At 54.4% G+C, this 27,884-nt stretch overlaps 2 protein-coding genes across 4 annotated transcripts in view; both read right to left on the minus strand.

Moving 5' to 3' along the window:
• Positions 1 to 8,697, minus strand: part of LOC133343654 (cell migration-inducing and hyaluronan-binding protein-like) — a 58,047-nt gene extending 49,350 nt beyond the window's left edge. For all 3 annotated transcript variants that reach the window (XM_061553369.1, XM_061553367.1, XM_061553368.1), the window contains exon 1: positions 8,089 to 8,697. The gene's annotated coding sequence lies outside the window, so the exon portion shown is untranslated. The remainder of the gene's footprint in view (positions 1 to 8,088) is intronic.
• Positions 8,698 to 13,362: 4,665 nt separating this feature from the next.
• The window catches only part of LOC133343657 (aryl hydrocarbon receptor nuclear translocator 2-like), a 44,662-nt gene continuing 30,140 nt past the window's right edge, over positions 13,363 to 27,884 (minus strand). Inside the window, exons 11-12 of the mRNA XM_061553370.1 lie at positions 20,854 to 20,966; positions 13,363 to 20,416 (exon numbers count right to left, since the gene is read on the minus strand). Coding sequence (XP_061409354.1) covers positions 20,318 to 20,416; positions 20,854 to 20,966 — 212 coding nt within the window. The 3' untranslated portion in view covers positions 13,363 to 20,317. The remainder of the gene's footprint in view (positions 20,417 to 20,853; positions 20,967 to 27,884) is intronic.

Consider the following 27,884-nt stretch of genomic DNA (forward strand, 5'->3'; position numbering starts at 1 on the left):
AAGAATAGACTGCATAACAAAAGGCTGAGCCTTTGTTATGGAGAGGTACGGTTTGTGACTAAGCCTGGCCTACATAACAAAAGTGTGAAAAAAGAAACAACTAAACATGGTTAAACAAGCCTGGCTGTCTATCAATAACCTGTAATAGTTGTCTGTCAAATAAGATTGTCCAAATAAGTGTAGTTAAATCGTTTTTGCATGTGTAACGGCTTCCGGAGACACTTGTAGATGTAACTTCTTTATTACAATACAACACTCCAACAGTCCTGATACTCTGTTACAGCCTAGGTACACAGCCTAGCTACACAGCCTAGATACTCTAGATACTCTACTCTGGCTACGCTCGCCCTCACAAGGTCGTAGAGTCGGGAGTTCCAGAGTCCCGCCACTGGCTCTCACAGCATCCCAGGGTCTTCAGATGGCTGGTCGTGGGTCTTGGGTCTTGAGTTACAACTGGGCCCCGATCGTCCAGGGAGCTCTCCTTTTATGCCTGGTCCAACGAGGGGTGGGGCCGTGTGCGCCACCAGACATCCCACAGAGCACACACAGCCCCCCCTGTTGGCGGCGCCCAGGGGATTAAGCGCCTGGGAACTCAACGCCTGGCGCCCAGAGGCTTAAGCGGCTGGACTCGCCTGGGAACCCAGAGCCCCCAGCAGCCCCTCCCTTCTTATGTCACTACACATGGTTAATCACATCTTTCCAATGATTACTCAGTTTGTAACCATCATCACGGTTGAAATTATGTCTGTGTTTGTATATTTGTATGGCTTCGTGTACAAACCTTTGATGGTAGCCAGGAGGTTTGCAGAGCACCTTGGTCCCGGAAAAGACAATTTCATGAGAGCCCACAGAGTTGTAGCAATGATCGGCAACGGCCGAAGAATCAGTTCTGCCGTGTTTCAGATCTGACTTGTGCTCGTGGACACGATCAGAAACATGACGTTTCGTTTCTCCAATGTAGCAATCACCACAACTGCAACTCAATTTGTAGACTCCAGGATAATGTAAGTCAGGAACGACATCCTTCACAGATGGAATTAGATCACGGATTGTATGCACTGTACTGAATCGGACTTGAATCTTATGTTTGAATGAGGGTACCCCTATGGGCTCCCCCTTGTCACCAGTTATAGCCAACATGTTCATGGAAAAGTTTGAATCAGACGCCATCCAGACATCCACCCTGCGTCCTTCCCTGTGGAAGAGGTATGTGGATGACACTTTCGTCATCTGGCCACATGGCCTCCCAGCATTGAACCACTTCTTGGACCACATCAATTCTAGACACCCATCCATCAGATTCACCATGGAAGTGGAGAAAGATGGTAAACTACCATTCTTGGATATTCTGTTTGAGAGGAGGCCTGACGGATCCTTGGGACATTCTGTCTACAGGAAAGCCACCCACACAGATTCCTACTTGAAACCGGATTCCCACCACCACCCATCTCAAAAGAATTATCTCATCAAAACGCTATACCACAGAGCCCATGGCATTTCTGACCAACACCACCTGGCCGGTGAATTAAGACATGTACATCGGGCCCTCAGGATGAACGGATACTCTGACCGCACTCTCCGCCAAGCTGTTTCTCCCACAACACAGAAACAGCCACATGAAACTCCGACCAAAACTATCACGTTACCATACATAGCAGGTGTGACCAAAAAGATCTCCAAAATTCTAAACAAACATAAGATCCAAATCCGATTCAGTACAGTGCATAAAATCTGTGATCTGATTCCATCTGTGAAGGATGTCGTTCCTGACTTACATTATCCTGGAGTCTACAAATTGAGTTGCAGTTGTGGTGATTGCTACATTGGAGAAACGAAACGTCATGTTTCTGATCGTATCCACGAGCACAAGTCAGATCTGAAACACGGCAGAACTGATTCTTCGGCCGTTGCCGATCATTGCTACAACTCTGTGGGCTCTCATGAAATTGTCTTTTCCGAGACCAAGGTGCTCTGCAAACCTCCTGGCTACCATCAAAGGTTTGTACACGAAGCCATACAAATATACAAACACAGACATAATTTCAACCGTGATGATGGTTACAAACTGAGTGATCATTGGAAAGATGTGATTAACCATGCAAAACGATTTAACTACACTTATTTGGACAATCTTATTTGACAGACAACTATTACAGGTTATTGATAGACAGCCAGGCTTGTTTAACCATGTTTAGTTGTTTCTTTTTTCACACTTTTGTTATGTAGGCCAGGCTTAGTCACAAACCGTACCTCTCCATAACAAAGGCTCAGCCTTTTGTTATGCAGTCTATTCTTAGTCTTAAGCCTCACCTTACCATATTAATAAAAAGTGTGCCGTACTTGGCCCTTCCCCTCTCCAACCATTATGTATACGGAGATGTAGCTCTTGTAATCTCTCATTTACTTGATACAGCTGTCGTGGCTGTGACGGTTCCACCTGAAGACGGAAGCTTGTGTTGCCTCCGAAACGTCGTGATTTTATTTTATTTGACTTTTATTAATTTTAATGTTTTACCTACGAGACTTTACCGAAAAAACCTAAGAATACTCTCACAGTGGTTAGTGAGCTGCGCTAAGAACCCGACGACCCAAGTTCGATTCCCGCTCACGACCAATTATTAGTAGCGAATATTTGATCCGGTCCTGGGTCTCCCCTAGGTCGACTCAGCCTTTAAACATGAGTGCCTGGTATGGTGTGTAAATATCAGCGCTGGAGAGACAAAGGCGACCGGTCGTGCTTTTAGCCACGCCACCCAACACCATCCCCCGGCCTTCATAGTGTGCTGATCTTAAAGGTGCATTGAAAACATTTTGATACTCCGACTGATGCTCCTGCTGTTGTGGAGTGGGGTTTGGTGGTACATGTTGTTTTATGTCGTTTATTGTGAAAATTCCGTCACAGTTCCTATGATCACTGTTTCATTGCTTTTATGGCTTTATTTTGGTGATTTCGAAAAGTGTTTTGGTTTGGCCATGTTAGTTTGTTGTGGTACGGAGTTAGACTGATGGCCTTAATCTAAGTTGTCTTGTGGTTGTTGTTGTTGTTGTTTGACTTGCGTCCCACTGGGATTTTTGCACACAGCGTTGGTGTACGGCGCTTTTTCTGGAATATTTTGCTGTCTTTTCCTGGATTTTTTTTCTGTTTGCACTTGGTCACATAGTCACTTTAAGATGTTTTCTTGTTCATGTTTTTGTTTGTTGTTTATTGCGATTGCACCCGATTCAAGAGCCGAATGGCTCACAGGGCTATACCAAATAAATGAAACTGAAAGTTGCCCAAACAGCCCGTATAGGCTACACGGGGGATCTTTGTCTTTGTGTATTGGATGGATGAATCGATTAACCGATTCACATTATTAATCTGACATTGGCCACAATCATATCACATGAACCATGCAGCCACTAGTGGCCGCTACATTGACCACAATTACACAATGCAATAAAACGCGATTATAAAATTTATTATATTTTTCGACTATGAATTGAATCGCCAATAAGGCTGGGGCGGTTGAGAGGTGGTGCGGGGCAAGAGTGAATCGTTCCACATTAGGGTTGCCACCTGCCGGGTTTGACAGGAATTCTGATCTGTGAGATGGCACTTGTGTTCAGGTGGCAGGAATTGATGTGTAATTATAGCAGAGTCACCATGCGGTGTGAGTGGACTAGTGACCACGGAAGGTAATGACAGGGGAGTCAGCCTACTGTATGAATGCACTAGTGGCCAGGGGAGATAAAGACAGGGGAGTCAGCTGTGAGTGCGAAGGGACCGGTGGCTACGGGAATGATCGAGAAGGGAGCTCGGTCAGGTGACGGAAGAGGACGGAGGAATCTGCCGGTGGAGCGAGTGTCCAGAGTCAGGGAGAAGGTTCGGGAAGGGGGGCGTGGCCTCCTGTCGGTATAAAAGGGGGAGATGCGCGGGAGACTCGGGGCTGTTGCAGAGGGGGTCTCCGCCTGTGTCAAGTGAACGTGTCTTCAATGAAGTGCCATCTCAAGAGAAGTGTGTCAAGTCGTCTTTACATATTGAACGATATAAAGTAGCCTAATAATGGAACATTATTATTGTTGCGGTTGATTGTACGGTGTTGATAGTAGACCGAGTGACGACTGAGGAGGTTGTACGGGTCTGGTCTACAGTGGAAAGGTGGCAACCCGAACCCACCCTGAGACGTGTGCGAGTAGCCACTGGGTCACTTTCAATTCCCCAATGCCACAGAGACAGGGGAGGGTGGCACAGAGACGCGGGGACAGCGGTGTCAGGGACAGGGTCCCCTTCACGGGGTCCCCTCCTAGCCTTGCCAGATCACACCCTCACGATCACGGCCACACCATGAGCAACACCCCTACCACATCCTTAGCACACCCCCTACCACAACCTCACCAGAACAAGACAAAGATCCCCCGTATAGACTTAATAACCTTTTGGGGCAATTGCTGTTAGCGAGTAACACTTATTAAAGCCGGCACGGCACATGAGGGGGGGGGGGGGCGTGGCCAACACCACGCCCGGCCGCCTTTGTATCCCGAGCGGCGATATTTACACACCACACCAGGTGCTCATTTAGGGCTAAGTCGACATAGGGGAGGCCCAGCACCGGTTCGCATATTCCGCAATTGTTATTGGTCGTGAGCGAAAATTGAACTCGGGTCGCCAGGTTCGAAGCACATTGCGCTAACTGCTGCGCCACCGCTCCCCACTATCACCCCGCTCCCCCCCGACCATGACCTGAACACACACGAGCACAGCCCTACCACACTCCCATCGCAACCAGACGCACCGGGAGCACAACGCAACCAGACACACATCGATCCCCGAGGACACCATCAACCCATCCCCCTAGCCCCCACCATGACCCCATCCCCCTAACCCCCACCATGACCCCATCCCCCTAGCCCCCATCATGACCCCATCCCCCTAGCCCCCACTATGACCCCATCCCCCGTGCCCCCACCATCACCCCCAGCCCCCCGTGCCCCCATCATGACCCCCTGCCCCCCGTGCCCCCACCATGACCCCCAGCCCCCCGTGCCCCCACCATGACCCCCAGCCCCCCGTGCCCCCACCATCACCCCCTGCCCTGACCCAAGCTCCCCAGCGATGCCAACGGCTGTCGGGATGACCACACCGAGTCCGACATCAGCACCGAGGAGACAAAGGCGGCTAGGAGTGGTTATTCGCCACACGACCCGCTCCGTGTGCGGTTCCGACCTGCACAGCACTTGCCTCAACAGCCCGTCTAAGGCTACACGGGGGTTTTTTGTCTTTGTCGCGCTCGCTGCGACTGTGAATGCGGTCGCATTCCGCGCATTTCTGGCAAATGACAGAGACGAGATCCGTAACCTCATCCGAGAACCGGCGACCTCTCGACGGGGGGGTCCCTAATCCTGCCCAGGTTTCAACGACTCCCATCATCATCATCGTCGTCGTTGTTGTCATGTCGCGGTATTCGCTCCTCGCTCGCAGTCGAGAGGGAAGGTGGCGACTCGGAAGCGCGAGGCGGAGACAGACGAGGAGCGGGTAAAGCAGCAGCAGCAGCAGTCACGCGGTGGCGAGGAGCCGGCGCCACCGACGCTTGCCCACGCTCTGCGATCCTCTGCGTATGAAGGAGTTATCGGCCAATTGGTGATGATCGTTCACATGTTGGGGGAAATCGGAGCACCGAGAGAAATTCCCCAACGCGCGCAAGGGAGCAACACTCGATCCCGTAGAGACGGAACAGATGGAGCACACGCTCACTGTACCGCCTTGTGCTGGTAGAGCCAGGGTGCGACTCCTCAATTATATTTCGAATGTATATAGCGCCCTTTCCGTGGGAAGTGAGTTTCACGGCATCTGTGTGTGATCCACCCACCTTCGCTACCACCTCCACGGCGCTGGGTCACAGCCCCTGAACCCCGCCCCTCCTCACCCACTACACAAGAGTCACAGTGGTCTAGTCCAGGTACAGGTGACCCCCCCCCCCTTCCGCTTCTTCTTCCCCCCACTCGGTACAGGCACCCCCGCCCCCTCTACACTCCATCCCCAACCCTCCTCCTCCCCCGCCCGCCCCCCCCCCCAAACATTCCATCTCGCGTTCCACCGCTGAGTTTGCGCGCCGCAGATGAAGAGCGTTGAGTCAGGGAGAGGAGACAAAGATAGCGGAATGGGACGTAGGGTGGAGTGGAGGGTGGAGCGGAGGGTGGAGTTGGGAGTCATCCAAGGCAGCTCCACAGCCCCCCCCCCCCACGTCCCGCTCCCCCTGTCTCTCCCCGTCGATCTTACATCCCATCGGCTCATCTCTCCTTCTTCCCATTCCCCACTCCTCCTTGCTGCCTCACGCTCCCCCTCCTCCCCGACAGCCCCCTCCAAGACCCCCCGCCCCCCCCCCTCCTTTCCTGCCCCCCACCCTCAACGCAGTCATAACAACAGCCGTGCCTCTCTCTGGGACCCCCCCACCTCTCTGCTCAACTCCGCACCCCATCGTCTGGGATTTGATGTAAAATCTCAGCCTCACGGCGGCGCTAAAAATAACTCTAATGGGGGGGGGGGGGCGATGAAGGGGGAGGGGACGCCGGGTTCAACGCACACGAGCATACAGCCACACGCGTACAAACACGAGACAAAGGCAATGATCAAAGATCCCCACCGCTCCGTGTAGCTCACGCGTGTTGCCGGGGCAAGTGCCATTAGCCAGGAGCGCCCATTGTTAAGACGAAGGCGGACGGGGTGGTGGCCAGCATCGCGCCTGGCCGCCTTTGTCTTCCCAGTGCTGATGTGTCCACACTTTATCAGGTGGGGTGCTTATTTGAGGCTGAGTCGACCTAGGGCAGGCCCAGGACAGGCTCAGTGATTCGTCACGGACGTTTGTCGCGAGCAGTAATCGAATTCGGGTCGCCGGGTTCGTAGCGCAACGCGCTGGCCACTGCACTGCACGAACAAGACAAAGATCCCCGTGTAGCCTTAACAGACTCTTGGGGCAAGTGCTGTGAGCGAGCAGCTATGAAGGCCGGCACGGCACACGAGGGGGTGGGTGGCTAGCACAGCACCCAGCCGCATTTGTCTCCCCAGTGGCACTACACAAAGACAGTATCGCACACATACACAGTCCCATACACATACTCACTTGCACACTCCCATATACAATCAGACAACGATCCCCCGAGATAAACTCACAAGATTCACAGACGGGCACACGCTCAAAATAACCGATTCACACTCGCACAATCACACCACTCACATGCGCTCTGACACACAGATTGATGCATACACTCCAAGTATAGTAACACTCACACAATGATCCCCATAAATACACTCACAGTCACTCTCACACAAACGTACACACAGCCACACACTCACGTCCCCCTTTCACAATCACCCATTCAGACGAAGTCACACACACGCGCACACACCCTCTCTTTCCAACTCACAAACAACCATTCACAACACTCCCAGCATAACACGCATTCATAAAATATATCACAACCCACAATTACACACACACACTGACATTCAAAGACAATGATATGCTCTATAGCCTCAACAGTTGGGGCGAGTGCTGTGAGCGAGTAGCACCGATGAAGGCCGGCACGGCACACGAGGGGTTGTCGGGTGGCCAGGACCCTGGCAGCCTTTGTCTTCCCAGTTCTGATGTTTACACACAGTACCAGGTACTCATTTTAAGGCTGAGTCGACTCAGTGGAGGCCCAGGATCGGTTCAGGTTTTCGCCACCGATTTTTGACCGTGAGCGGGAAGCGGACTCGGACGGTAGGGTTCTCAGCGAGGTGCGCTAAGCACTGCGCCACCGCTCCCCACAACATTGGAATTCACCAAATGAATCATCTCACACAGACTCACACTAAATCACTCGTCGCATATCTCAGACTTCAGATCCCGTACCTATGGCAGTGCAGCATTGGATTCTTGAACCCATCTGTGCAAAGCTTTTCGACATCCCCGTGTCGCAGCACCCTCCTGAACATGGCCCTTGAGACTCGGCGAGGCCCCTTCCCAAGTCAACATTGTCTTCGATCCCTCGTTCAAGATCCATCGTCTGCGTCTCCCTCGCCCTGCGACCTGCCTCCAGCGTCTCTCTCACCTGGGCCGTGCTCACCTGAGCTCCTCGTGGTGGTGAGCGGACAGGTCTCCTCGCCACTCCGGGTTAGGCAGGTGCGTCTGCTGCTGCTGCTGCTGCCGATGATGATGATGCTGCTATTGTTGTTGTTGACCTTCACGGACGCTTTGAGTGGCCGGGTCTGCGCGTGTTCTCTGAGTCTATGCATATGGCTTTGGGCAGGTGTGTGTGTCTATGTGCAGATGTGTTTGTGTCTATGTGCGGCTCCTATGACCGCCCACATGTCTGCAGTTGTTCCGGTCTATATATGCGCGTGTACGTCTGTGTAAGCCTATGTGTGTGTGTTTTTGTTTGACTCGAAGTCGATGGGTATGTGTGTGAGTCTGTGTCTCTGAGTCGGCCCTGTGCATCTGTCTTAGTGTGTGTTGCCGGGATGAGTGTGTCCCCGACTCCCTCTGTACCGGTATCCGAGTCACTTCAAGTCAGTCGGTCTCTGCGTCTCTGCCTTCTTTGAGCCTTGTCCGAGTCTGCGTATCTCAGACTGTCGATAAGTGCGTGTCAGTGGTTCTGAGTGTGTGTGTCAGTGTCTCGGAGTCCGTGTCTCAGTGTGTCAGTCTCTTGAATCCGAGTCTGTGCCGCATGCAGACTGTGCCGCTAGCAGCTGCCCGAGTCGCGTGTGTGAGTTCATATATACTACAGCGGCACCGGGGGCCCGGGTGGGAGGGATTCGGGGGGGGGTAGACTGGGGGAGGGAGAAGGAGAACTTGGCCCAGACTCGATTTCAGATTCACTCCCGCATTACATCACCCCCCCCCCCCCCCCCATGTAATGCACACCCGCATCATCCACACCGCACTCACAATGCACACACCACTCGCTCACACACTCACAATGCACACACCACACTCACAATGCACACACCACTCGCTCACACACTCACAATGCACACACCACACTCACAATGCACACACCACTCGCTCACACACTCACAATGCACACACCACACTCACAATGCACACACCACTCGCTCACACACTCACAATGCACACACCACTCGCTCACACACTCACAATGCACACACCACTCGCTCACACACTCACAATGCACACACCACTCGCTCACACACTCACAATGCACACACCACACTCACAATGCACACCCACTCGCTCACACACTCACAATGCACACCCCACTCGCTCACACACTCACAATGCACACCCCACTCGCTCACACACTCACAATGCACACACCACTCGCTCACACACTCACAATGCACACACCACTCGCTCACACACTCACAATGCACACACCACACTCACAATGCACACACCACTCGATCACACACTCACAATGCACACACCACTCGATCACACACTCACAATGCACACACCACTCGATCACACACTCACAATGCACACACCACTCGATCACACACTCACAATGCACACACCACTCGATCACACACTCACAATGCACACACCACTCGCTCACACACTCACAATGCACACACCACTCGCTCACACACTCACAATGCACACACCACTCGCTCACACACTCACAATGCACACACCACTCGCTCACACACTCACAATGCACACCCCACTCGCTCACACACTCACAATGCACACACCACTCGCTCACACACTCACAATGCACACACCACTCGCTCACACACTCACAATGCACACACCACTCGCTCACACACTCACAATGCACACACCACACTCACAATGCACACACCACTCGCTCACACACTCACAATGCACACACCACACTCACAATGCACACACCACTCGCTCACACACTCACAATGCACACACCACTCGCTCACACACTCACAATGCACACACCACTCGATCACACACTCACAATGCACACCCCACTCGCTCACACACTCACAATGCACACACCACACTCACAATGCACACACCACTCGCTCACACACTCACAATGCACACACCACACTCACAATGCACACACCACTCGCTCACACACTCACAATGCACACACCACTCGCTCACACACTCACAATGCACACATCGCACTCACAATGCACACCCCACTCGCTCACACACTCACAATGCACACACCACACTCACAATGCACACACTACTCGCTCACACACTCACAATGCACACACCACACTCACAATAAACACACCACTCGCTCACACACTCACAATGCACACACCACACTCACAATGCACACCCCACTCGCTCACACACTCACAATGCACACACCACACTCACAATGCACACACCACTCGCTCACACACTCACAATGCACACACCACTCGCTCACACACTCACAATGCACACACCACTCGATCACACACTCACAATGCACACCCCACTCGCTCACACACTCACAATGCACACACCACTCGCTCACACACTCACAATGCACACACCACACTCACAATGCACACACCACTCGCTCACACACTCACAATGCACACACCACACTCACAATGCACACACCACTCGCTCACACACTCACAATGCACACACCACTCGCTCACACACTCACAATGCACACACCACTCGATCACACACTCACAATGCACACCCCACTCGCTCACACACTCACAATGCACACACCACACTCACAATGCACACACCACTCGCTCACACACTCACAATGCACACACCACACTCACAATGCACACACCACTCGCTCACTCACTCACAATGCACACACCACTCGCTCACACACTCACAATGCACACATCGCACTCACAATGCACACCCCACTCGCTCACACACTCACAATGCACACACCACACTCACAATGCACACCCTACTCGCTCACACACTCACAATGCACACACCACACTCACAATAAACACACCACTCGCTCACACACTCACAATGCACACACCACACTCACAATGCACACACCACTCGCTCACACACTCACAATGCACACACCACACTCACAATGCACACACCACTCGCTCACACACTCACAATGCACACACCACTCGCTCACACACTCACAATGCACACATCGCACTCACAATGCACACCCCACTCGCTGACACACTCACAATGCACACACCACACTCACAATGCACACACTACTCGCTCACACACTCACAATGCACACACCACACTCACAATAAACACACCACTCGCTCACACACTCACAATGCACACAGCATTCACTCATAATACACACACCACTTACTCACACTGCACACACCACTCGCTCACACACTCACAATGCACACACCACACTCACAATAAACACACCACTCGCTCACACACTCACAATGCACACACCACTCGCTCACACACTCACAATGCACACATCGCACTCACAATGCACACCCCACTCGCTCACACACTCACAATGCACACACCACACTCACAATGCACACACTACTCGCTCACACACTCACAATGCACACACCACACTCACAATAAACACACCACTCGCTCACACACTCACAATGCACACACCACACTCACAATGCACACCCCACTCGCTCACACACTCACAATGCACACACCACACTCACAATGCACACACCACTCGCTCACACACTCACAATGCACACACCACTCGCTCACACACTCACAATGCACACACCACTCGATCACACACTCACAATGCACACCCCACTCGCTCACACACTCACAATGCACACACCACTCGCTCACACACTCACAATGCACACACCACACTCACAATGCACACACCACTCGCTCACACACTCACAATGCACACACCACACTCACAATGCACACACCACTCGCTCACACACTCACAATGCACACACCACTCGCTCACACACTCACAATGCACACACCACTCGATCACACACTCACAATGCACACCCCACTCGCTCACACACTCACAATGCACACACCACACTCACAATGCACACACCACTCGCTCACACACTCACAATGCACACACCACACTCACAATGCACACACCACTCGCTCACTCACTCACAATGCACACACCACTCGCTCACACACTCACAATGCACACATCGCACTCACAATGCACACCCCACTCGCTCACACACTCACAATGCACACACCACACTCACAATGCACACCCTACTCGCTCACACACTCACAATGCACACACCACACTCACAATAAACACACCACTCGCTCACACACTCACAATGCACACACCACACTCACAATGCACACACCACTCGCTCACACACTCACAATGCACACACCACACTCACAATGCACACACCACTCGCTCACACACTCACAATGCACACACCACTCGCTCACACACTCACAATGCACACATCGCACTCACAATGCACACCCCACTCGCTGACACACTCACAATGCACACACCACACTCACAATGCACACACTACTCGCTCACACACTCACAATGCACACACCACACTCACAATAAACACACCACTCGCTCACACACTCACAATGCACACAGCATTCACTCATAATACACACACCACTTACTCACACTGCACACACCACTCGCTCACACACTCACAATGCACACACCACACTCACAATAAACACACCACTCGCTCACACACTCACAATGCACACACCACTCGCTCACACACTCACAATGCACACACCACACTCACAATATACACACAACTCGCTCACACACTCACAATGCACACAGCATTCACTCATAATACACACACCACTCGCTCACACACTCACAATGTACACAGCATTCACTCATAATACACACACCACTCGCTCACACACTCACAATGCACACACCACACTCACAATATACACACCACTCGCTCACACCCTCACAATGCACACACCACTCGCTCACTGCCTCACAATGCACACTAACTCACAATGCACACTAACTCACGATGCACACACATCCCACACCCAACTCACTCACAAACTGGCAACGCACACCCCACTTACAATGCATACTCACTCACAATTCAAACCCCACTCAGTAACAAACTCACAATGCACACTCACTCACAATTCACACCCCACTCACTAACAAACTCACAATGCATATTCACACACTGCACACTCACATACTCACAATGTATGCAATGTGTGTTGAACTTATTTCGCACCGTACGGAGCCAACCGTGCAAACCAGAGGGGCACATTCACGGATAATGCACACGCACGCACGCTCACTCACCCACAATGCACAACCCCACTCACTAACAAACTCACAATGCGCACTCACTGACAACGCACGCTCCTTGTCAATGCACGCTCACTCACAACGCACCCCCTCCCCCCCCATTCACTCGCAATGCTCACCCCACGCACGCCACCCACCCACCCACTCGCAGCGCACGCGGTTATCCGCCACCACGTGGGCGCGCGCGCACCTTTTACTCAAGACGCCACCACGTGACCACACCTGCACCACGCGCGCGCCACGCGGCCACCGCGCGCCAACACCGGAGGGTGGGGAGGGGTGGGGGGAATATTTCCGCATCCGGCACACCACGTCGAGTATCCTTCTCGCTACGGCTGAGGCGACCACGACGACTGCTTGCCGCGTGCCACCCCCTCGAGGCAAGTCGACTCGAGCCGGAGAGTCTTGCGTGAGGAATGTGAACCCTGGGCAGGGATACGAGCAGCATTGTCTGGCTGGCTTGGTGGGTGAGTGGACAAGCAAGCGACCGGGTCAAGTTTGCCCACGAGTTAGGGTTGTATTAGTGTCTGATTGGCTGGATAGTTAGGGTTGTATTAGTGTCTGATTGGCTGGCGAGTTAGGGTTAGTAGTCGTGGCTGGGTGATGAGTGGGTTAGAGGCAGGACTGCTGTTCGTTTTCCCGGACAGCGGTGGTGGCTGTGCGGCACGTGACTGACTGCGCGGCACGTGACTGACTGCTGTGCGGCACGTGACGACTGCTGTCATCCAGCGCTGCGGAGGCAGCAGCAAGGAGGATTGGAGGATCGCACAGGGATGGTGTGAAACTCCCTTCCCATTGGGCGCCGAGGAGGTGCCATGCCCTGGTTTGCTACGAGAACGCGGTACAGAAAATTGCGGACGAACCTCCATCCGTTTCCATCTGTACGGGGATAGAGCGTTGCCCCCTCGACCAAGGCGTGGGTTTTCTCCGGCTGCTCCGCTTCCACCCCCCTCCCCCCAACGTGAATAACAAACAAACGCGACTCATCATGAATTGGCTGAGAACATCTTGAGGATTAAAAACAAACCTCAACGCAGCGGCGAGGACCCTCCTCCCGCACAGCGAGTCGCTGGACTCGGCTGCCGCTTTCCCGGATACATCGGCGACGTTCGCGACCAGCGGCGATCGGTGGCGAGCAGCTCCTCGTGGTGATTCTTCTTGTTGTTGCGGCGGCGATGGCCACGCAGCGCGCACTTACACAACCAACGCGTGGCGACTTTAACAACGACGACGATCATTACAGCAACAACGTCAATAACAACAACATCATCAATAACATCAACAACAATAATTATGACGACTGCGCAGCGGAGTTAATCACGGTCACGAGACGCACAGAGAGACGACGTTTGGCACGCGGCCCCCACCCGCTACCCCCCCCCTCCCTCCACCACAGCACGAATGGGGGGGGGGGGGTGGTGCGGAACGGAGACAAAGTTAATAGCTTCATTAATTTACCCGCCAGCTCGTTCACTCACCAGTCCCGTTCACTCACCGGCTCGGTAACCCTCTAACTCGTTAACCCTTCAACACGTTAACCCTCTAACTCGTTAACCCTTCAACTCGTTAACCCTCTAACCCGTTAACTTATCGTTAGCTAACTCACCAACCCAATATGCAGCGCCTACCTTGACCCACTGATATTTTAAACTGCATCCTCATTAACGGGCTAACCCACCGACTCATCACACACGGCCTCGTTAACCCACCGACTCATCACACACGGCCTCGCTAACCCACCGACTCATCACACACGGCCTCGTTAACCCATCAACTCATCACACACGGCCTCGTTAACCCATCAACTCATCACACACGGCCTCGCTAACCCATCAACTCATCACACACGGCCTCGTTAACCCATCAACTCATCACACACGGCCTCGCTAACCCATCAACTCATCACACACGGCCTCGATAACCCATTAACTCATCACACACGGCCTCGTTAACCCATCAACTCATCACACACGGCCTCGCTAACCCATCAACTCATCACACACGGCCTCGCTAACCCACCGACTCATTACACACGGCCTCGTTAACCCATCAACTCATCACACACGGCCTCGCTAACCCATCAACTCATCACACACGGCCTCGTTAACCCATCAACTCATCACACACGGCCTCGCTAACCCATCAACTCATCACACACGGCCTCGATAACCCATTAACTCATCACACACGGCCTCGTTAACCCATCAACTCATCACACACGGCCTCGCTAACCCATCAACTCATCACACACGGCCTCGCTAACCCACCGACTCATTACACACGGCCTCATTAACCCATCGACTCATCACACACGGCCTCGCTAACCCATCAACTCATCACACACGGCCTCGCTAACCCACCGACTCATCACACACGGCCTCGCTAACCCATCAACTCATTACACACGGCCTCGTTAACCCATCGACTCATCACACACGGCCTCGCTAACCCATCGACTCATCACACACGGCCTCGCTAACCCACCGACTCATCACACACGGCCTCGCTAACCCACCGACTCATCACACACGGCCTCGCTAACCCATCAACTCATCACACACGGCCTCGTTAACCCACCGACTCATCACACACGGCCTCGCTAACCCATCGACTCATTACACACGGCCTCGCTAATCCACCGACTCATTACACACGGCCTCGCTAACCCATCAACTCATCACACACGGCCTCGCTAACCCACCGACTCATCACACACAGCCTCGCTAACCCATCGACTCATTACACACGGCCTCGCTAACCCACCGACTCATCACACACGGCCTCGCTAACCCATCGACTCATCACACACGGCCTCGCTAACCCACCGACTCATCACACACGGCCTCGCTAACCCATTGACTCATCACACACGGCCTCGCTAACCCATCTAATCATCACACACGGCCTCGCTAACCCACCGACTCATTACACACGGCCTCGCTAACCCATCAACTCATTACACACGGCCTCGCTAACCTACCGACTCATTACACACGGCCTCGTTAACCCACCGACTCATTACACACGGCCTTGCTAACCCATCAACTCATTACACACGGCCTCGCTAACCTACCGACTCATCACACACGGCCTCGCTAACCTACCGACTCATTACACACGGCCTCGCTAACCCACCGACTCATTACACATGGCCTCGCTAACCCACCGACTCATCACACACGGCCTCGCTAACCCATCGACTCATCACACACGGCCTCGCTAACCCATCGACTCATCACACACGGCCTCGCTAACCCATCGACTCATTACACACGGCCTCGCTAACCCACCGACTCGTTACACACGGCCTCGCTAACCCATCGACTCATCACACACGGCCTCGCTAACCCACCGACTCGTTACACACGGCCTCGCTAACCCACCGACTCGTTACACACGGCCTTGCTAACCCATCAACTCATCACACACGGCCTCGCTAACCCACCGACTCATCACACACGGCCTCGCTAACCCACCGACTCATCACACACGGCCTTGCTAACCCATAGACTCATTACACACGGCCTCGCTAACCCACCGACTCATCACACACGGCCTCGCTAACCCATCGACTCATCACACACGGCCTCGCTAACCCACCGACTCGTTACATACGGCCTCGCTAACCCACCGACTCATCACACACGGCCTCGCTAACCCATCAACTCATTACACACGGCCTCGCTAACCCATCGACTCATCACACACGGCCTCGCTAACCCACCGACTCATCACACACAGCCTCGCTAACCCATCGACTCATTACACACGGCCTCGCTAACCCATCGACTCATCACACACAGCCTCGCTAACCCACCGACTCATCACACACGGCCTCGCTAACCCATCGACTCATCACACACGGCCTCGCTAACCCACCGACTCATCACACACGGCCTCGCTAACCCATCGACTCATCACACACGGCCTCGCTAACCCATCTAATCATCACACACGGCCTCGCTAACCCACCGACTCATTACACACGGCCTCGCTAACCCATCAACTCATTACACACGGCCTCGCTAACCTACCGACTCATTACACACGGCCTCGTTAACCCACCGACTCATTACACACGGCCTTGCTAACCCATCAACTCATTACACACGGCCTCGCTAACCTACCGACTCATCACACACGGCCTCGCTAACCCACCGACTCATTACACACGGCCTCGCTAACCCACCGACTCATTACACATGGCCTCGCTAACCCACCGACTCATCACACACGGCCTCGCTAACCCATCGACTCATCACACACGGCCTCGCTAACCCACCGACTCATCACACACGGCCTCGCTAACCCATCGACTCATCACACACGGCCTCGCTAACCCATCGACTCATTACACACGGCCTCGCTAACCCACCGACTCGTTACACACGGCCTCGCTAACCCATCGACTCATCACACACGGCCTCGCTAACCCACCGACTCGTTACACACGGCCTCGCTAACCCACCGACTCGTTACACACGGCCTTGCTAACCCATCAACTCATCACACACGGCCTCGCTAACCCACCGACTCATCACACACGGCCTCGCTAACCCACCGACTCATCACACACGGCCTTGCTAACCCATCGACTCATCACACACGGCCTCGCTAACCCATCGACTCATTACACACGGCCTCGCTAACCCACCGACTCATCACACACGGCCTCGCTAACCCATCGACTCATCACACACGGCCTCGCTAACCCACCGACTCGTTACATACGGCCTCGCTAACCCACCGACTCATCACACACGGCCTCGCTAACCCATCAACTCATCACACACGGCCTCGCTAACCCATCAACTCATCACACACAGCCTCGCTAACCCACCGACTCATTACATACGGCCTCGCTAACCCACCGACTCATTGCACACGGCCTCGCTAACCCACCGACTCATTACATACGGCCTCGTTAACCCATCGACTCATCACACACGGCCTCGCTAACCCACCGACTCATCACACATGGCCTCGCTAACCCACCGACTCATTACATACGGCCTCGTTAACCCATCGACTCATCACACACGGCCTCGTTAACCCATCGACTCATCACACACGGCCTCGCTAACCCACCGACTCATTACACACGGCCTCGCTAACCCACCGACTCATTACACACGGCCTCGCTAACCCACCGACTCATCACACACGGCCTCGTTAACCCACCAACTCATCACACACGGCCTCGCTAACCCACCGACTCATCACACACGGCCTCGTTAACCCATCGACTCATCACACACGGCCTCGCTAACCCATCGACTCGTTACACACGGCCTCGCTAACCCATCGACTCATTACACACGGCCTCGCTAACCCATCAACTCATCACACACGGCCTCGCTAACCCATCGACTCATTACACACGGCCTCGCTAACCCACCGACTCATTACACACGGCCTCGTTAACCCATCGACTCATCACACACGGCCTTGTTAACCCATCGACTCATCACACACGGCCTCGTTAACCCACCGACTCATTACACACGGCCTCGCTAACTCATCGACTCATTACACACGGCCTCGCTAACCCATCGACTCATTACACACGGCCTCGTTAACCCACCGACTCATTACACACGGCCTTGCTAACTCATCGACTCATTACACACGGCCTCGCTAACCCATAGGCTCATCACACACGGCCTCGCTAACCCACCGACTCATTACACACGGCCTTGCTAACCCATCGACTCATTACACACGGCCTCGTTAACCCACCGACTGATCACACACGGCCTCGCTAACCCACCGACTCATTACACACGGCCTTGCTAACCCATCGACTCATTCCACACGGCCTTGCTAACCCATAGACTCATCACACACGGCCTCGCTAACCCACCGACTCATTACACACGGCCTTGCTAACCCACCGACTCATTACACACGGCCTTGCTAACCCATCGACTCATTACACACGGCCTCGTTAACCCATCGACTCATTACACACGGCCTCGTTAACCCACCGACTCATTACACACGGCCTTGCTAACCCACCGACTCATTACACACGGCCTCGCTAACCCATCGACTCATCACACACGGCCTCGCTAACCCACCGACTCATTACAGACGGCCTTGCTAACCCATAGACTCATCACACACGGCCTCGCTAACCCACCGACTCATTACACACGGCCTCGCTAACCCACCGACTCATTACACACGGCCTTGCTAACCCATAGACTCATCACACACGGCCTCGCTAACCCACCGACTCATTACACACGGCCTTGCTAACCCATAGACTCATCACACACGGCCTTGCTAACCCGACTCATTACACACGGCCTTGCTATCCCATAGGCTCATCACACACGGCCTTGCTAACCCATACTCATCACACACGGCCTCGTTAACCCACCGACTCATTACACACGGCCTTGCTAACCCATAGACTCATCACACACGGCCTCGCTAACCCATCAACTCATCACACACGGCCTCGCTAACCCATCAACTCATCACACACGGCCTTGATAACCCATAGACTCATCACACACGGCCTCGCTAACCCACCGACTCATTACACACGGCCTCGTTAACCCACCGACTCATTACACACGGCCTTGCTAACCCATAGACTCATCACACACGGCCTCGCTAACCCATCAACTCATCACACACGGCCTTGCTAACCCATCAACTCATCACACACGGCCTCGCTAACCCATCGACGTATTAATTCAATCGTTTAACACGTCAACTCATTACTGAACCCACTAATTAACCCCACAATTCATTAATCCATCAACTCATTGACCCGCCGACTACCCATTAACTAAACCACTCACCAACGCATCAATCCATTGGCATCATCATCCGCTTGCTTAGAAACTCTTCACCTCGCTAAGCCAGTGACCCCATAACCCCTCTCTGCCTATGAACCCATCAATGCATTCATTCCTCAAGCGATGAATGATCCATCAACTCGTGAACCCCTCCGCTCCACGAATCCACCTCTCAGCAATGAACCACGTTGGCTCAGGTCACCAACTCAATGGGGCGTTTTCACAATGAACAACTCAATGGCGGGGAGGAGTATAACCCAGGTCACATGGTCACGCAGAGGGGGGGGGGAGAGGTGACCCAGGTCATTAGGTCACTCGGAGAAGGGAGGGAACATTCCCAGGTCTCCAAAGTCCTCGTTGTTGTAGTTCCCAGCACCCTGCGTGGGGTCTCCCAGCATGGACAGCATCTCCTGGTGGGCAACGGGGAGGGGGGAGGGGGGGGGGGCAGCGTAGAACCAGGGGGACGGGTTCAGGTCCAACTCTCAGACTATTCGTGTTGTCCGATCACAACAATAGTAGCAGCAACAGCAGTGCATGTATGTGTGTGGGGTGTGTTGGTCGCCTCAGCCTCAAATTAGTACCTGGTGTGATGTGTGAACATCGCCACTAGGGAGACAAAGGCGGCTGGTGCTGACCACCCACCCCCTCGTGTGCCGTGTCGGCCTTCATAGGTGCTCGCTAACAGCACTTTCCACAACAGTCTGTTCAAAGGCTACACGGGGGATCTTTATCTTTGTGTGTACGTATATGTATGCGTGTGTGTACGTGTGTGTATATGCGTGTGAGTATGCGTGTGTGTACGTGTGTGTGCGCGCGTGTGTGTATGCATGTGTGTGTACGTGTGTACCTGGAACACCTCGGGCTGCCCTGCGGGGGGGTGCGTGTGCCCTTCTCCCCCCTGGCCCCCGTGCTGCCACTGGGGCCAGCCCCCTCCGCCGGGACCCCCTCCCTGGCCCCCCTCTGTTCGCGGCCGAGACAGGGGACAGCGACGCGCACGCAGAACCACTGGGTCACGACTGGGTCACCACTGGGTCACGACTGGGTCACCACTGGGTCACCACTGGGTCACGACTGGGTCACAAAACAACTTGGTCAAGGTCAAGGTCACGGCAAAGGTTTCAAAGTCATATTCTTTGGTTCCTTCGGTAAAGTCACGTAGAAAATAAAAATAAACATAAAAGCAAAAAACCCACGACGTTTAGATCGCAACACAAGCGGTCTCCATCAGGCGGAGAGAAAAGAAGGGGCAAGCCTCCAAACGCAACTGCTTGTTATGATGAGGGATTTCAGAGTTGTGGAGGACCTGGCGTGGCAGCAGCATGGGAAGCGGTGCGGCGTCAACAGCACGGGCGGGGCAGCCAGTGCCAATGTCGGAGTAAAGCGCGAGGTGGAGGTGGAGCTGATGGCGGGGGGTTTAAGATAGGGGGGAGAGAGAGGGGGGGGTAAGAGATAGGAGGAGAGAGGGGTAGAGATGGAGGGGGGATTGCACCTCGCTACACCCATCCACACTGCTGACGGTAGAGGTTGACAAATCATGACCCAAAGTGGTTGACGACATCTTTCCAATGATTGCTGAGTTTAAAATCGTCGTCTCGGTTGAAATTGTGTCTGTGTCTGTATATATGGATGGCTTCATGAACGATTTTTCATTGATAGCCAGTGGGCTTACAAAGTACCTTCGTCTTCGAGAAATAATTTCACGTGAGCCAGCCGCATTAAATTAATGATCAGCCACGGCAGAAGTATTGGTCCTGCCATGTTTCAGATCTGCCTTATGTTCACGAACACGGTCCGAGACATGTCGCTTAGTTTCCCCAATGTAACTGCTGCCGCAGGTACAGCTTAGTTTGTAGACGCCGGGGTATTGCATGTCAGGAATCTTTCACAGATGGGATCAGGTCACGAATTTTATGCACTGTGTTAAATCGGACCTGGATTTTGTGTTTGTTCAAGATTTTGGAAATCTTTTTGGTTACCCCTGCTATGTATGGCAGGGTGATGGTTTTGATTGGATTTTCATATGGCTCCTTCCTCACGGTTGGGGTGATGGCTTTGCGGATTGTGTAGTCAGAATATCCATTTGCCTTGAGAGCTTGGTGTACGTGTTTGAATTCACTGGTTAGGTGTTCATGGTCGGAGATACATTGAGCTCTATGGTGTAGCGTTTTGATGAGGGAATTCTTCTGGGATGGATGGTGGTGGGAATCAGGTTTTAGGTCGGCGTCAGTGTGGGTCACTTTGCTCAATGAGCCATCTGGTCTCTTTTTGATGAAGACATCCAAGAAGGGCAGCATGCCATTCTTTTCTACCTCCATGGTGAGTTTGATTTCTGGGTATATGGAATTGATGTGGTTGAGGAATTGTTTCAGAGCCGGTAGGCCATGTGGCCAGATGGCGAACGTGTCATCCACGTATCTCTTCCACAAGGATGGGCATAGAGTGAATGCTTAGATGGCGTCCGTCTCAAATTTTTCCTTTTAAATGTTGGCCACAACCGGAGATAAGGGAGAACCCATTGGGGTGCCTTCAGTTTGTTTGTAGAATGTTCCACCCCAGGTGAAGTATGTATTGGTGAGGCAGTGTCGAACCAGGGCTGGTTCATCAGCATTCAGTCCTTGTTGGACCAAATCTTCAATTATTGCAATGGAATTGGGCACAGGAACTTTGGTGAACAAAAAAACGACATCGCAACTAACGAGCACATCACCTGGGGACAGTGAGATGTCTTTAATTGACGATACCAGGTGAGCTGAGTTAAGTACAGATGAGGTGGTCTTACCAGTGAATGGTTGCAAAGTCTCAGACAGAAACCGGGCTAGTTTGTATGTGGGTGAGCCAATGGTGGAGACGATGGGACGAAGGGGTGTACCTTCTTTATGGATTTTTGGTAAGCCATATTGTCTGGGTGGTCTAGCAGCAGAGGGTTTTAAGGAAAACCGTTTGGTCTGTTCAATTAATGAAGCTGAATCAGTGATGATACTGTTCGTTTTTGTAACGAGGCAGTTGGTGGGATCTCTGTAAATGTTTGTGTAGCTATTGTACACGTTCTTGTCAACAACATCTCGTCCTGATGCTCCCACTTGAATTCAACACCATTATTAAACGCAGACCCAGAACTCCAAGAAACAGCAACAAAAAGTATTATAAACGTTGGAAGAGATCATAAGATTGTAACGCGTTTGCGGAATTGAGTGAAGCTATTGATTGAGCAAGGTTATTGATTGAGCGAGGTAAGTGGTTTGGGGATAAAAGAGAAGAGACGATGGGAGGAGGGAATTCCAGTGCGAGGGAAGAAGTAGAGAGAGAAGTGACCGGCAGTGGGGTGAGTGGGTGGGTGAGTGGGTGGGTGGGTGAGTGGGCGAGTGGGTGGGTGAGTGGGTGGGCCAGTATGAGAGTGGGTGACAGCATGAGCGAGTGAATGTGTGTGAGTCGATGAGCGCAGGAGTGGTTCAATGGGTGAGTGAGTGAATGAGCGAGTCAGTATTGGAGTGGGTGACTGGGTGAGTGAGTAAATGCGTATGAGTGAGTGAGTCGGGAGCGGTAGTGTAGCGGTTAGCGCTACGCTGCGCTACGAACCCGGCGACCCGAGTTCGATTTCCACTCACGGCCAAAACAAGTGACGATTATTTGAACTGGTCCTGGGCCTCCCCTAGGTCGACTCAGCCTCAAATGAGTACCTGGTGCGGTGTGTAAATATCGCCACTGGGGAGACAAAGGCGGCCGGGCGTGGTGCTGGCCACCCACCCCCTCGTGTGCTGTGCCGGCCTTCATAAGTGCTCACTAACAAGACTTGCCCCAGCAGTCTGTTAAGGCAATACGGTGGGGGGGGGGGGTCTCTGTCTTTGAGTGCATGCGTGAAAAGGTGATTGAGTGGATGAGGGGTGTGTTGTTGTGACCTGCAGTGTTGGTGGTGGAGGTGGTTGAACACAGTGTGGATGAGATGGCACAGCGACTGGTTGACCGAGTCCTCAACATGGGAGGAGGAATCACCGAGGGAAGTTGACGGGAACAGCGACCACGGTAGCAGTGACACAAGAGTGATAGGTAGGTGACTGACCGCCGGTGGGCGAGCGAGCCGAGTGAGTCAATGAGTGCGGTGATCATCGATCTCGCTGCCTGCTGCTTCACGCTGAACTCAGTTGGCTGCAGCAGTGAGGTCGGAGCTGGGCACTCCACCCCAGATGCAACAGCAGCAGCAGCTGGAGTCCAACTTGGGCCCACTTTGTGCTGCGTGCAGCAGCAGCTGCATTGTTTAGCGTTAAAGGCGGCTTTGGCAGAGCAAACAAATCCGGGCGTCTTCTACGATGCCTCCGTAGCCACGACCACATTTTGAAACTGTCCAGGTCGTCCAGCTGCGTGTCCACTTCTAATGTCGATCCTAATGCCACGCTCCCCCGCCGGGAACCTCCGTTCATCCAGCCGGCAGGCAGCTCCTCGCGCCGCTCTCCCTCGCCAAGCCCTGGCCCCCAATCTCTTCTCAGCAGCTGCCGTCTGCTGTCAAGAGGTCTCCCCCGTGCGCGTGCACCGCGTGACCCGTGCGATTTCCACGACCGCCGTTGCTGCTGTTGTTGTACTGGCGTGGGCCCCCCCCCCCCCCGACGCCTTCAAACTAAACCAGAACTATTACATCTGACACCGTGGCATCGATGCGCGGGGCCCCCCAAAAACGTGGGGCCCAGGGCGGTCGCTCCGACTCGCCGTACCGTAAGGACGGCTCTGTGTCCCCGCATTCGTTCGCTCGGAATGGTCCGATGGATGCTCCTCGCTGTGTTAGATACGGGGCACCTGCGGCGCTGGTTCAGCCTGATTGACTGTGCTGATAAGACACTGGACGAGTGCTCTTTTCTCCTTGTTTACCGAGGGACGCCTCACCGAGCCTCAAGACTCTGCCAGGTTTTCTCAGGAGGGCAGGCGGGGTGAAGGGGAGGTGATTGCTACTATATGTGTGATAATTGCGGGGCAATTTTTCTAGATATGGCAAATGTCTGTGACCCCGGCACGCAGTGGCCGACTGTTGCCAATGACGTCCACTGTGAGGCGGACGGCGCGGAGGAGTAATTACAGCTAATACAACCACAGCAGCCCTTTTGCTTTTGCCCACTTCAGCAATTGTTTCTTGCTGTGGTTGTCCCACCTGATGACGGATGCTTGTGTTGCGCCCGAAACGTCGTGATTTAATTTATTTTATTTTATACCTACGTGACTTTACCGAAAGAACCAAAGAGTATGGATCCCTGCAGTCAAAAAAACTTCAAATCTAGATTACAACCGCAGTGTTTACCAGGGCGGCCGCTGGATTTGAAGCGTGAACGTCTGCAACGAGTGGCGGGCGCCCTGCCAACGGGGCCACGTTGCCGCCACCGCCGCCACCGCCGAGAGCGGTCGAGGGCGCGGTGCTCGCGTTGCAGTCAGCGCTGCTGGGATTACGCTCGTCCAGGAGGAGGAGGGCTGGGATTACGCTCGTCCAGGAGGAGGAGGGCTGGGATTACGCTCGTCCAGGAGGAGGAAGGCTGGGATTACGCTCGTCCAGGAGGAGGAAGGCTGGGATTACGCTCGTCCAGGAGGAGGAAGGCTGGGATTACGCTCGCCCAGGAGGAGGAGGGCTGGGATTACGCTCGCCCAGGAGGAGGAGGGCTGGGATTACGCTCGCCCAGGAGGAGGAGGGCTGGGATTACGCTCGCCCAGGAGGAGGAGGGCTGGGATTACGCTCGTCCAGGAGGAGGAGGGCTGGGATTACGCTCGTCCAGGAGGAGGAGGGCTGGGATTACGCTCGCCCAGGAGGAGGAGGGCTGGGATTACGCTCGTCCAGGAGGAGGAGGGCTGGGATTACGCTCGTCCAGGAGGAGGAAGGCTGGGATTACGCTCGTCCAGGAGGAGGAAGGCTGGGATTACGCTCGCCCAGGAGGAGGAGGGCTGGGATTACGCTCGCCCAGGAGGAGGAGGGCTGGGATTACGCTCGCCCAGGAGGAGGAGGGCTGGGATTACGCTCGCCCAGGAGGAGGAGGGCTGGGATTACGCTCGTCCAGGAGGAGGAGGGCTGGGATTACGCTCGCCCAGGAGGAGGAGGGCTGGGATTACGCTCGCCCAGGAGGAGGAGGGCTGGGATTACGCTCGCCCAGGAGGAGGAGGGCTGGGATTACGCTCGCCCAGGAGGAGGAAGGCTGGGATTACGCTCGCCCAGGAGGAGGAGGGCTGGGATTACGCTCGTCCAGGAGGAGGAGGGCTGGGATTACGCTCGCCCAGGAGGAGGAGGGCTGGGATTACGCTCGCCCAGGAGGAGGAGGGCTGGGATTACGCTCGCCCAGGAGGAGGAGGGCTGGGATTACGCTCGCCCAGGAGGAGGAGGGCTGGGATTACGCTCGCCCAGGAGGAGGAAGGCTGGGATTACGCTCGCCCAGGAGGAGGAGGGCCGTGCGGCTGACGGGGGTGTCAGAAAGGCTCGTGTCGTTCACGTGGAGGGACGGGTCAGGGGAAGGAGGCGAATTGTCTGCCGAGAAATGTTGTGCTCACGACGCAGCCTGGCTTGGGCTTCGGAGAGGTGAGCGTCGCGGTCGCGGTGTGAGATGGGGTTCGGGGTTAGGGTCCGAGGTGTGCTCAGCGTCAAGGGGTAGGGGTCGCGGTGAGGCTCAGGGAGCTGTCTGCAGTGGCCGCTCCCCCTCCGCGGCCTCGACCGTGACCCCGCGTTCACTCCGTGTGCCCCCCCCTCCCGCCACTCCGACAGCTTCCTGTGTCAATGGGGGGCTGGGGGAGGGGTGGGGACCTGGCGGCACAGTCCCCGTTTGTTCTCCGAGTGAATGAAAGGCGCAGTGTGGGCCCCCGTGGGCCCCCGTGGGCTCTCACTGGGGCCCTGCGGAGCACTCGCACGGGAGCCCACAGCGAGCGGGGCCCTGGGGCAGCAGTCACGATGGCCTCTAGCATCCCCTCCATTGGGGGCCTATACTCACGGCAACAGTCAGACTGCAACACTCGACACATCACCCTCACCACAACCCGCAGTGCCACTCAGCACCTGCTGCTGCTACCCACCCTTAGCCACCACCCCTCCCTGTTCGCCCCACCCCCCTCGCCCCCCCCCCCCCAGCTTCTACAAACACGACGGATAAACAAAGAGTGGAGCTGTCGAGGAGAGCGGAGGTTTCGGATGGGAGCGCGGCTGCCGCTGGTTTTAATTTAATCGCTAAAATAAGAATCCCTCGAAAACCCCGCAAGCCGCCGCCACCGCCACCACCGCCGCCGCCACTGCCAAGAGGAGGGGAGGGCGAGGAGGAGGAGGAGGAGGCGAGGAGGAGGAGGAGGCGAGGAGGAGGAGGAGGAGGCGAGGAGGAGGCGAGGGCCGTGCCCCGGGGACGCGCGCGCAGGAATTTGGCGAGGAAGTTGCAAAAAAAAATGGATATAAAAAAATAAACATCACAAATTCCTAACGGCGAATTAAACCTCCCAGCCCCCTTAATGGGCGAGAGCGAAGCCGAGGCGTTGAGGCTCGCGGTGAGTCTCCGTCACGGCGAGACTCACCGCGAGTCTCGAGCTGCGATCGGATGACGCGCGAGCTGCTAGGGCCGCTGAGACCGCCGTCGTTTGAGCGGCGACGCGGCCCGGCGGTAGCGCGCTCGCCGCTCGTCGCAGAAGTTCCACGGCTCGAATCCCGCGTCCGCCCCTGGTTTATCCTGCGGCTAATCAGCGCAAGACAATAATCTGCGCCTCTCTGCTTCACTCACAGTGGGGGTTAAAGATCCTGTGATGTCATGGGCAGGAGTAGGCCCTTGCGATAAATTACACCGCTAATCACTCAATTGGAATTTAGGAAGCTATAATCGCCACCCCCTATTGAAACAAACGTGGCAGGACCCTCGTGCAAAAACGTCTTGAGGCTCAGGCTTT

The sequence above is a fragment of the Lethenteron reissneri genome, chromosome 18 (assembly GCF_015708825.2).
Source record: "Lethenteron reissneri isolate LAM-NWPU_2019-01 chromosome 18, ASM1570882v1, whole genome shotgun sequence".
Lineage (NCBI taxonomy): Eukaryota > Metazoa > Chordata > Hyperoartia > Petromyzontiformes > Petromyzontidae > Lethenteron > Lethenteron reissneri.